The 11,726-nt window shown below is 48.8% G+C and overlaps 1 protein-coding gene across 2 annotated transcripts in view; it reads left to right on the top strand.

The window, feature by feature from the left end:
* TAF8 (TATA-box binding protein associated factor 8) overlaps positions 1 to 11,040 on the top strand; it is a 28,390-nt gene extending 17,350 nt beyond the window's left edge. Inside the window, exons 8-9 of one of the 2 annotated variants that reach the window (XM_036101804.2) lie at positions 162 to 301; positions 587 to 2,283. In XM_036101804.2, coding sequence (XP_035957697.1) covers positions 162 to 301; positions 587 to 599 — 153 coding nt within the window. In that variant the 3' untranslated portion in view covers positions 600 to 2,283. Of the gene's footprint in view, positions 1 to 161; positions 302 to 586; positions 2,284 to 10,490 lie in introns of those variants that run through there. The other variant, XM_036101824.2, reaches the window with a different exon arrangement.
* The last annotated feature ends 686 nt before the right edge of the window (positions 11,041 to 11,726 follow it).

Here is an 11,726-nt window from a genome sequence, read left to right as displayed (position 1 = left end):
GGCCTCATTTCTCCAGGGCAGAGATAGGTACACTAGAAAGAAAGTGGTCCCTGGGCTTCTAATTTCTTGACGAAAGGGATGCTAATAGTAGTTCTTATTATGGGCATGATCTCTTTCCTTATGCCATTGGTATTTTGCTTTATTTCGGCTTTTGCTCAAAGGATGATTCTGGAGCCGAGAAGGAGAACACCTCTGTCCTGCAGCAGAACCCCTCCTTGTCGGGCAGCCGGAATGGGGAGGAGAACGTCATCGATAACCCCTATCTGCGGCCTGTGAAGAAACCCAAGATTCGCAGGAAGAAGTGAGTTGGAGGCTGGGGTGCAGAGAGGCTTCTCTGGCCAACTGAGGTGGTCTTCTCTGCTCCCTGGCAGAAAAGAGAGGCTCCCCAGTGGGTCTGAACCTAGGGAAAGGAAATCTTTTCCCTTTTCCTCTCCTCACTCATCCCCCATATGTTCCTCTTGTTGCAAAGAGGTTGAGCATCCTGCAGCCTGGGGACCAGCCCTCACAGCCCTAGAGCTGTCCCCCTGAGAAGGAGAGCAGGTGGGGCCCCCACCAGGCAGGCTCCATGGATTCCTCTTCTTTCTAGGTCGCTCTCGTGAGCTGAGAAGGAAGCCTGCCTTGTACAGAGACGCGGACACCACTCTCCTGGGGCAGTTAAAGCCACTGGAGGGAAGAAGAGAGGGTGGCCTCCTCAAGGTCAAGCCAAGGCAGCGGTGTGACTGGGCATGATTTTAATAGCAAACTCAATATTAAGACCACCTATTTTCACTGGATATTTGGGTGGAGGAAGACATGATGGTAATGATCAGACTTTCTGAATCCACCTGAGTGACTTCAGTTATTGTCACAGAACTTGATTCCTTTGAATCCTGGAAGACCAGGCATGCGCAGATAAGTCACACACACAGGAGTTAGAGTGATGCATAAGGGTAGCCCTCTCTCCTGGGAGATTGATCACTGGCTGTCCCTCTGTGGGATGTGTGCTTGGGGACTACCCACTAAGTCCTGCTCCATCCTGGGAAAAGAGGTTTTCTCTGACAAGAGCCCTAATCAGTGGATATATTATCCTGTGACTTGTAGAGGAATCACCGATTGTAAACAACAGGAAAAGGATTTGATGGCGGTGTTGGCGGGGGGGTAGAATTTGAGGGATGGACCTGGCCGGTCTGCTGGAAGGCTAGCGTGGACCGAAGGCTGTGGTCCCACCTTATGGCAGAAGTGGGCTGAGAGGAGCCTGCAGGCCAAGCCAGGGTATTCTTCCAGAAGCAGGTCTGAATCTGATCAACCTCTTTTCTTTCTGGGGAGAGAGGACTTCGTCCTTGATGTACCCTACAAACCAAAACAAAAAAAACAAGTGTTGAGGAAGATACTGGGCAAGCTGATACCCTTTGGCTGGTCTCCAAAGGAAGAGATTTAAAAACCCAAGTCCAAAGAAGAAAAATGCCACCAACACCTGGAAGTTAACACAGGATAAACAAGTTGTTCCTTGGGTTAGTGTCCTAAGGTCCGTATCGAACTTTCCCGATGCTCTACTTCCAGAGTCATCTCTTCATCTTCCATGCTCTGGGTGAATTTGAAAACTTGAAGAACTTGAAGGCAGGTTCCACGTTCCTCCGGCCTCACTCTTGCCCTAGGGCCCTCCATCCCATTGCCTGGAGGCAAAGGAGCTGCTTGTCAGTCACTGAAGATGGCATGCCAGGGAGATATTTGGGTTCCCCCACTCCGGACCAAATAAGCATTCAGGTTTGCAGTGGCCTGAAACTCTTCGACTGGACAGCAGTCAGAGCGGGCCCTTGCTGAGTTTGTGATTCGGCTTGTGGCGATTCTTGGCCAGTTGAGTTTACAGGCCCGGGTTTGAGCTCTGGCAGGTGCAGGGCTGAGACCCTGCCGGCTTGCTGTTTGCTCTCGGGGCAGCCACCCCTGTCAGCATTTCTGCACTTCCTCTTTCGCCATTACTGTCCAAAACCAGCACCTGCCCCACGCCACACATCTGAGGGAAGAGGAGGCGGGTTTGGGAAAGAGTTGCTACTTCTGCTGTTGAGATTGGAGGCCCTAATTCTGGATGCGAGGCCCTGGGAGATGATTAGACAGCTTGAAACACTGACCCGACTATTGATGTGTAAAAACTGTGTATAATTCTCAATGTATATTTATAAATTTCTATTTTTTATAACTTTGGGAGACTTCTTGGAGGGAAAACGTAGTAAACAGAGCCAGATTAAGGACGTGATTTATGAGCTCTTAATGAAAGGTCATAATAAAAGCTTTGCAAATGAAACAGAATGATATACTTTGAACTTAATTTGTATTCAGAAGTACAGCAAGGAGTAAGACTGTAGACAGATAAGGTTTAGTCCTTCTGTTGGACTAATTACCCCTGGGAACTATATAAAACTTTCTACTTTGGAAATTTTCAAACACAGAATGAGGAAAGTATATATGCTTTCCCTGTATATCCTTCACCCAGCTTCAGCACTAAGCAGTATCTTTTCAATTCTGTTTCATTGATGTCTCCCACCTTTTTTTTCCTTTATTTTTTCTTCCTGGAGGTGTTTTTTTTTTTTTAAGATTTTATTTATTTATTTGAGCGAGAGAGCAAGAGCGGGGGGAGGGGCAGAGGGGGAGGCAAAGGGACCAGCAGACTCCCCGCTGAGCGAGGAGCGGATGCGGGGGCTCAATCTCACTGAGATCATGACCCTGAGATCACAACCTGATCTGAAACGGAGAGTCGGAGGACACTTAACCAACTAAGCCACCCACGTGCCCCTCTTCCTAGGGTTTTAAAGTAAACGCAAGACCTGTGTCATTTAATCTGTAAATAGGTCATCATACATCTCTCTCTGATAGACCTTTTTTTTCTAATTTTGAAATTATAGATTCACAGGATGTTAGAAAGAAAAAAATGTCCCATGTACCCCTGGCCCAGTTTCCCCCATCGGTAGCATCTTGTGTAACAGGTGCAGTATCAGACCCAGGAGACTGGCCTCAGAACAACCCACAGAGCCTGTTCGGATTTCACCTTGTCCTCTGTGTGTGAGCAGTTCTGTGCGGTTTGGTTACACGTGGATTCATGTAACGACCGCCACAATCAAGATACAGAACATTTCCATCACCACCACCACCTCCCTCATGCAGTCTCTCCATAACCACATCCACCTCTCCCCATCCCTAACCCCTGGCGGCCGCTCTTCTGTTCTTCTGTTCACCATCTTTATAATTGTATTCAAAGATTGTTGGGGTGCCTGGCTGGCTCAGTCAGTTAAGTGGCTGCCTTTGGCTCAGGTCATGATCTCAGAGTCCTGGGATCAAGCCTCTGTCAGGCTCCCGGCTCAGCGGGGGAGTCTGCTTCTCCCTCTCCCTCTGCCCTCCCCCCCCCCCCGCTCGTGTTTTCCCTCTCTCTCTCTCTCTCTCTCTCAAATAAAATCTTTAAAAAATAAATAAAGATTATTAATATAAATGGGGGTGCCTGGCTGGCTCAGTTGGTAGAGCATGCAACTCTTGATTAAGGGGTTTTGAGTTCGAGCCCCACGTTAGGCATAGAATTTACTTTAAAAAAAAGATTGTTAATATAAATGGAATCATAAAGTTATAACCTTTCAAGGTTGGCTTTTTTCACTCAGCATGAGTAAGAGCCCTCTGGGTTGTGTGTATCGGTAGTTCCTTTGGGTTTTTTTTGCTGAGTCATACTTCATGGTATGGATGTACCACAGTGTGTGTAACCATTCACATTTTGAGGAACATCGAGGTTGTTTCCAGTTTCAGCCTATTATGAATAAAGTGGCTATACACATTTGTGTATAGGTTTTTATGTAAACATAAGTTTCACTTCTCTACAATTAATATCCAAGAATGTGATTACTGGGTCCTGTGGTAACTGCATGTTTAATGTTAAAAGGAACTGAAACTCTCCCAGAGTAGCTGTACCAGTCTTTTTTTTTTTTTTTTTTTTTTTTTTTTCAGATTTTATTTATTTGACAGAGACAGCGAGAGAGGGAACACAAGCAGGGGGAGTGGGAGAGGGAGAAGCAGGCTTCCCGCGGAGCAGGGAGCCTGATGCGGGGCTCGATCCCAGAACCCTGGGATCATGACCTGAGCTGAGGCAGACACTTAACGACTGAGCCACCCAGGCGCCCCGTAGCTGTACCATTCTGCATTCCTATTAGCAGTATATGAGTGATCCAGTTTCTTCACATCTTCACCAATATTTGGTGTTACTATTTTATGTTGCTTTAGCCATTCTGACAGGGGTGTAATAATATCTCATTGTGACCTTAATTTGTATTTTTCTAATGGCTAGATGTGTTTATTTGCTATCTGGTGGAATCCAGTTGAGTCTTTTGCCCATTTTCTCATTGGGTTGCTTCTTTGTTTTGAAATTTCTTTATTCTAGATACAAGAACTCTTGTCAGGTGTGCAGTTTACAGACACTTTCCCACTCCACAGCTTGTCCTTGTGTCCTCCCCACAGGATCTTCTGCAGACCAAAAAGCTTTTAATTTTGAAGACCAACTTATCAGTGTTTTCTTTTATGGGTATTTTTAGTGTTGGGTCTAAAACTTCACCAAGCCCTAGCTCCTGAAAATCTTTTTCTGTTTTTTTTTTGGTAACATTTTTATAAATTTATGTTTTACATTTTAGTCCTTGATCTATTTTGAGTATATTTTTATAGAAGATGTGAGATTTAGTTCATTATTTTGTCTGTAAATGTCCAATTGATCCAGCACCTTTTATTGAAAAGCTACTCTTCCTTCATTGAATTACATTTGTACCTTTGTCAAGACTTAGTTTTTTGTGTGTTGGGGGGCAGATTTGTGTGGGTTGATAGACTTTTTTTTTTTTTTTAACATAATCACCATGTCCATATACTTAACAAATGAACAGAGATTTCATGATAGCTTTAGTATCCAGTTCATATTCAGTTTTTTTCCAGTTGTCTCAAAAATGTTTGTTTGTTTTTAATAGTTGCCTTGCTTGAATCAAGATCAGAATAAGATCCACACACTGCACTTGGTTTTCACATCTCCTAAGTGTACAGCAGTCCCTCTGCTATTTACTGATGAGCATGCCCCTTCCTTGACCCCCCTCCTGGGCCTGCAGCCCCTAGTCTGGCCTCTGGCGAGGACACTCAGCAAGCCCCCTTCCTTTGTTTCTGACCAAGGGGCAGTTAAATGGTGACCAGTGAAAACTGAGAAACCAGTAAGAAAATGGCCTGGCCTTCTGGGGAGACAAGCGTAAAAGGAACTGACGTCCTTGAGCTTTGTTTTTCTAGAATCCTGAAGTTGCTCTAAGAGGCCATGTGGTTCAGTAGAACAAAGCTTGCTGACATGTGTATTTATGGCCCCCACAATTGACCAGCTGTGAAATCTTGAGCAAATCACTAAACTACCAAACCAGTTTCCATAAAACGGGATAATTATGATACCTTGTGAGGAGGATTTAATGGGAAATGTCTGTAACCGTGGCTTATAAGTGACAATATTATTCCATTGCCAGACTATTTCCTGTTGCTTTAAAAATTACATATAAAAACTAATACTGAGAACTTAACTCTTGCCCATCACTGTTTTACAGGTATTGACTCATTTACTCCTCACAAGGATCTCATAGTAGATTTTCTTACTGCTTCCATTTCCAACTGAGGATGGGGAGGCGCAGGGAGGCTGGTAGCTTCCCACAGTCCCTGCCGCTGCCGAGTCCCAGAGCTGTAGTCTACACCCAGCATCCTGCTGCCGAGCTCATGCTTTTTACCTTTGGCTATTGCTTCACAGCCGTACATGCTTATATCTCAAATGCACTGAGTGCTTCTGCGTGCAAAGTGATTCCCACTATACACCCATGCTGCCGTGGCCTGCAGGTGGGAGGAGAAGGAGCTAGAAATGGAACCAGTGACACAGAGAGGGGGATGGGGAGGCAAGATGGGGAGGCAGGCTGAGGCTGCCAGTCACAGCTCTGTCCATTCCTCGATGAAGTAGATGAAGGGACAAAAATATTTGTGAAGGATTTTGATCAGTTTATGAATAATGGATCTGTAGCAGATTATAAAGGAGGCTACGGGTTTTCTGGTACGAGGAGAGTGAGGATCTTGTCAGGGGAAACGCCTGTGGCCCCTTTCCCTGCCCTGTGGGGGCCCTGGGCAGAGACAGCTGGAACAACTTTTAGTCTGACCTAAGGTGGTATCTCTACTGGATTAAATGGTGTGTTCCAATATGAGTTGGGCTGTAGAGCCCCCAAAAGTCCCCAAAATCTAGTGGTTTAAGACAGAAATGTACACCTTCTATGAAAGTCTGAGTAGGCGGTCCAGGCGGGCTTGGTGGCCCGATGGTGTCAAGTGTCCTTCTATTTCATGGCTCCTCCATCACCTCAGGTGCTGCTCACATCCATGTGACGGAAGGCGGCTGCCACCCTATCCGCTGGCTCCGCGGTCCAGCCTGGGGGAAGGAGGAGAGAGGAGGCGTCTGTGCGGGAGAGCTCAAGCCCCAGAAGCTGCCCCCTCGTAGTCAATGGCCCCACCAAACCGCAAGGGAAGTGAGGAAATGTGGGTTTTAGCGGAGTGTCTAGGTAAAATTTGGGAGCCCTGTCACCATGGAAAGAACAAAAGAACGGATCTGGAGGACAGCCGGCAATCTGCCACAAATGAGGTTGAGGGCGTGTGCCCAGGAATGCCTTGGTGGGACAGGCAGCAAACCCCTCCTGAACACAGAAGCCACCAGACTTGGCACCCTTGGCTCCGCCAGCTGGGCCCAGAGGCCAACAGTTGGGTGCTCCTCTAGGCTGGGGCCCTCAGTGTAAGTCCAACCCAGCTTTTGCCTCTGATGTGTGACCTTGCTAGCTGCCCCTTCCTTCAGAGTTGTTCCTTTGGCTTCCATGACATGGCTCTCCTTTCCTTGTTATCCTACTTCTTGGCTTCCCTTTTCTTTGCTGGCTCTTCCCCTGACCCACCCAGCTGTGGATGGTCCCAAACACTCTCCTGCTTATACAAGGAGATGGCTCATCTGCTCCTCCACCTCCATCTGGTACCTCCCCGGGAGTCCTCAGCATCCATTTCTGTCTGTCGCTCGCTCGCCACTGAGCTGTCTGGCTATACTCTGAATGCAACACAGTCTGATTGGCTTTGATTCCATGTCCGATGCCCAGCTTTCCCACTTCAGAAGGAAGTCAGAGACAGGCCGGTAGCTGCTGGCCCTTGAGTACTTGCTTTGGGCCTTGGTGGCAGGATTTACAGCATTGCCTCACCCTCCCAGCCCTTCCCCCCCACCCCCGGGGGGCTAAACACTCTGGAATCTTCCTTCTTCCGGTCGGTCACCAAATTCGGCCACATCGTCCCCCCGTGCCAGTCTGATGCTGCACCTCCCTGCTGTCCCCCAGCCTGTGTCCCCTGCAGGCCCACCTTCCTACCCGTCCCTTCCCTCCCTGCAGGACGACTTGCAGTTCTTCCCTATGGCTCCTTACCCCAAGTCTAACCTGCCCAACTGGCTTCCCAGGGCCTCTGCCAGTTCATTGTTTCTTTTCGATAACTCCTATCTCTTTCATTTATTCAGCAACTGTGGATCTAGCACCTTCTCTGTAGGCCAGGCACTAGGCCAGGCTCTAAGGGTCCCTTGGTGAACAAGACAGACATGGCCCCTGCCCCCAGGGAATTCAATTCGGTGGGGGGGGGGGCGGGGACGGGGAGAAAACAAAACCAGAAGCATTAGAGATTGTGGAGAAATGTGAAGAAGGACATCAACGGGGGTCTTTATGCCTTGAGGGGAGAAGGCCATTCTCATCACTGTTGCATCCGTGCCTCCTTTTGTAATCTTCCTGGCCACCACCTCTTAAAATCTGGCCTGTCCTTCCAGTCTGCATGTCCTCTCCAGATTATATTGATCCTTTCTTTCCTCATTCACTCATTCAACAAACATTAACTGAGCCAGGCAGTTGGGATAAAGCACAGAGTGTAGTAAAGTCATTACCTTCTCTCTCTCTTTTCTTATTTTAAAGATTTTATTATTTGACAGAGAGAGACAGCGAGAGAGGGAACACAAGCAGGGGCAGTGGGAGAGGGAGAAGCAGGCTTCCCGTTGAGCAGGGAGCCTGATGTGGGGCTCGATCCCAGGACCCTGGGATCATGACCCGAGCCGAAGGCAGACGCTTAATGACTGAGCCACCCAGGCGCCCCAATCATTACCTTCTCTGACCTTATGGTCCAGTTGTTGCACAGACAGCTCACAAACAACAGACATGTAACGTTGGGTGGTGAAGTGGGGTCCCAAAAGGAAAACGGTAGTGTGCTTTGTGTAATTTAAAGATTTATTTATTTATTTTAGAGAGAGGGAGCGCGTGCATGTGCACACCTACACATGTCCATTGGGGGTAGGGGCAGAGGTAGAGGGAAAGAATCTCAAGCAGACTCCATGTTGAGCCCAACGTGGGGCTCGATCTCATCACCCATGAGATCATGACCTGAGCCAAGATCAAGAGTTGGAGGCTTAACCGACTGAGCCACCCAGGCACCCCTACTTTAGATAATTTAAGGAAAATTTAATAAAGGGATTACCTCTAATGGTGGTGTAGGGGATAGGGGAGCACAAGGTGGTATACTACCTGGGTGAGTAACAGGGAGGGGGCAGTTACCAGAACCTGGAGAGAGGCCTCTGTGGGCGCCTTCTGCCAAGAGCTGAGGCCTTAGGTCATTGAGGTGCCCAGTCACACACAGCAACCTTGCAGGGAAGGAGCCAGCTGGGAAATTAATACCCTGACCTCAGGCTCCTCCCTCCAAACTTCCAGTGTTCTGCCTGTCCTCTGCTGAATGGAAGCTGGAAACCAGAGGACCAGCCTTCGACGGCACAGCGCAGGGGGAAGGTGGGAGGGAGTGGATCTGGAGGGGCCGATGAGAGGAGCTAGGTGCCAAAGGGGTTGCTATTTTATTTTATTTTATTTTTTAAGATTTTATTTATTTATTTGAGAGAGGGCAGGGTGGAGAAGGGACAGGGGAGGGGCAGAGAGAGAGGGAGAAGCAGACTCCCCCGCTGAGCAGGGAACCTGACAGAGGCTTGATCCTCGGACTCCAAGATAATGACCTGGGCTGAAGTCAGATGCTTAACTCACTGAGCCACCCAGGCGCCCCAACGGGGTTACTACATTAGAAAGGGTAGGGAAGGAAAGCTGTCTTTGAGCAGGGCTCTGAATGCATCGATGAGGCCAGCCGAGTGGAAAAGCATTCCAGGGAGAGGGAGAAGCAAGCGCTGTGTGCCTGGAGAAGGTGGGAGAGGGGGGTCAGGGAGGAGCAGGGGGCCACACCATGCAAAGCCTCCTGGGCCTGAGTAAGGGCTTTGGGGGTTATTCACAGATGGGTAGCAAGGGCGTGTCAGGATCATTCTGGCCGCTGGGTGGTGTTCTGGCTGTAGGGGCATGATGAGACTACTTGTCTTCAGTTAGTTCCACAAAGTTTGGCATTTAGCAAACGTGATTCTACTGGGGGACAGCCAGCAACCCCCAAACTGGAGGTCCCAAGAGAGCCAACCAGGCCTTTGGGCCTCTCCCTGCAGTCTGAGTCCTGTACCAAGGGAGAGGGAAGAAACAAACACATAGTAACTCCTTTCCCCCAGGCGCTCACTTGTAGTCAGGGAGACAATAAACACAAGAACCTGTTTAACACCACACATCTAGACCGAGGAACAAGTGTCGGGAAAGGGTTGGACTCAAGGGCTGAAGACTGGCCTGAATGGGGTGGGGTTAGCAAGCGAAGCTTCTGGAAGAGGTAAGGGACAGGGGAGATCTGAGACGGCCTGAGGGAAGGTGGGAGGGCAGGTGACCCAGCCTGAGAGGACTCAGGTGCTCAGGTACCCTCCACCCTCAAGGCCCTGCTTCCCCTGCACAGCCCCTGAGTCTCCTTTGCCCCTCCTGTGACATCTGCAGAGGCTAGTTTGGTGTCAGGTGGAACCAGCCTTCTACCTCGTGAATCTGGCAGAGGTCCCTTCTGTGGCATTGCCCCAGGAAAGGGGCCATTTTTTTTTTTTTTTTAAGATTTTATTTATTTATCTGAGAGAGAGAGATCACAAGCAGAGGGGAGGGGCAGAGGGAGAGGGAGAAGCAGGCTCTCCACTGAACAGGGAGCCTGACATGGGGCTCGATCCCAGGACCCTGAGATCATGACCTGAGCCGAAGGCAGAGGCTTAACCGACTGAGCCACCCAGGCACCCCGAAAGTGGTCATTTGAATTGATGGGGTCTGGGGTTAGAAGGGGCCCTGCTCCAGCTCATTTACCCAGGTGAGTTCCTGATAATCTGCGAGGCTTTTAAATAGAAGGGTCAGGAGGCTCAGAGGTCTTTAGGAGTAGTGCCCTGGGTGTAAGAGGAATGGCCTGAGCCTTCCTTACCAGTTATTTGTCATCATGAAAGAGCCCTGGGGCCCCAAATTCTAATTTGATTTCTTTAGGACTTTGTTAAGCATTCATTTATGAATTTTCTTCAACCACTGATGATGGGTCTATCATTCTTCTGTTTTACTCAGGCTCATACTGAAACAAGTTTTTAATTCTCTGCACGTCAGTCAGCCCACAGTGCCCAGGTGCAAGTGGGGGGCAGCCGGCCCGAGGGTAGAGATTTCCCATGGACATTCTCGCTTCTGGAAACACATTCGAGGTATTTCTCCTCCTCTTGGAGCGAGCGGCTTACCCCCATCTCCATTTTATTACCTGTTTTTCCTTCTTTACTAAAAAGTTTTTTATTTAATTTTGAATAGATAATATATGTACACAGTAGAAAATTTCAAAGACAGAAAAAGATAAAGTGATGACTAAGCATCTCCTTCTTGCCCTGTTTCCCAGACTCCCAGGTCTCTTCCCTGGAGGCTACCAGTATGTTAGTATCAATATTTTATCTTATGTATTCTTCCAGAAATAGGCTGTGTTTTGAATGCAAATGCTTGTATATACTCTCTCCTCTTTTTACACAATGGTAGATACTATATAAACCATCCCTGCTTTCTCCCCCACTTCTCAGTGTACCGTTTGGGAGTGGTCCCACGTCAGTAATAAAAAGTTGCTTCGTTCTGTTCCTTGGCTGCAGAGTGTGGCTCTACCATTATTCAACCAGTGCCCAGGGGATGGACGCGCTGGTAGTTTCCAGGCGTCTACTATTGCGCACGGATGCCCGCCCGCTACACGTGGACAGGTGTCCTTGGATGGCTCACGAGTCAGAGCAACTTACACTCTCACCTCAGTGCCTGCCTCTTACACTTCCACCTCCTGTGTCTCAAAACCTGTCGGAGCCCGCCAGCCCGAGAGGTAGAAAATGGGCCCTTGCCGTGGTTCTGTTGGAGTGGAGTTGAGAGTCTTTTCCCGTTCATTTTATCGTAGCAAGGAAGTGCGTGTGTGGGGGCGGGGGGTGTCGGCCAGAATCGGGGACTTCAGCACCACGTGCTGTGATGATGCCCCTCAGAGGGGCCCCCCAGGTGCCATCACAGCCTCCTTCTGGGCCAAGACTTGAGAAAGAGCGTCCCAGGGATGGTGACTCATGAGCTGGCCCTTAAAGCTGAGCAAGTCAAGCAAAGGAAGGAAGGGACATTCCAGGCAGAGAGGACAGAGAACACAGCAGATGAGGGGGACACAAGGCTGAGTGTGGAAACAAAGGTTAAAGGCGGACCCTAAGGGCCTTGTTGGCCTCGCCGGGGAGTTCTGTTTTGATCCTATAAGGGTCAGGGTGCCCATGAGAGACCAAGATGCATTTTGGCACAGATCCACGGACA

Source organism: Halichoerus grypus, chromosome 9, assembly GCF_964656455.1.
Source record: "Halichoerus grypus chromosome 9, mHalGry1.hap1.1, whole genome shotgun sequence".
Lineage (NCBI taxonomy): Eukaryota > Metazoa > Chordata > Mammalia > Carnivora > Phocidae > Halichoerus > Halichoerus grypus.
The sequence above is the reverse complement of the archived record's forward strand: the minus strand, read 5'-3'. Positions and strand labels throughout refer to the sequence as shown.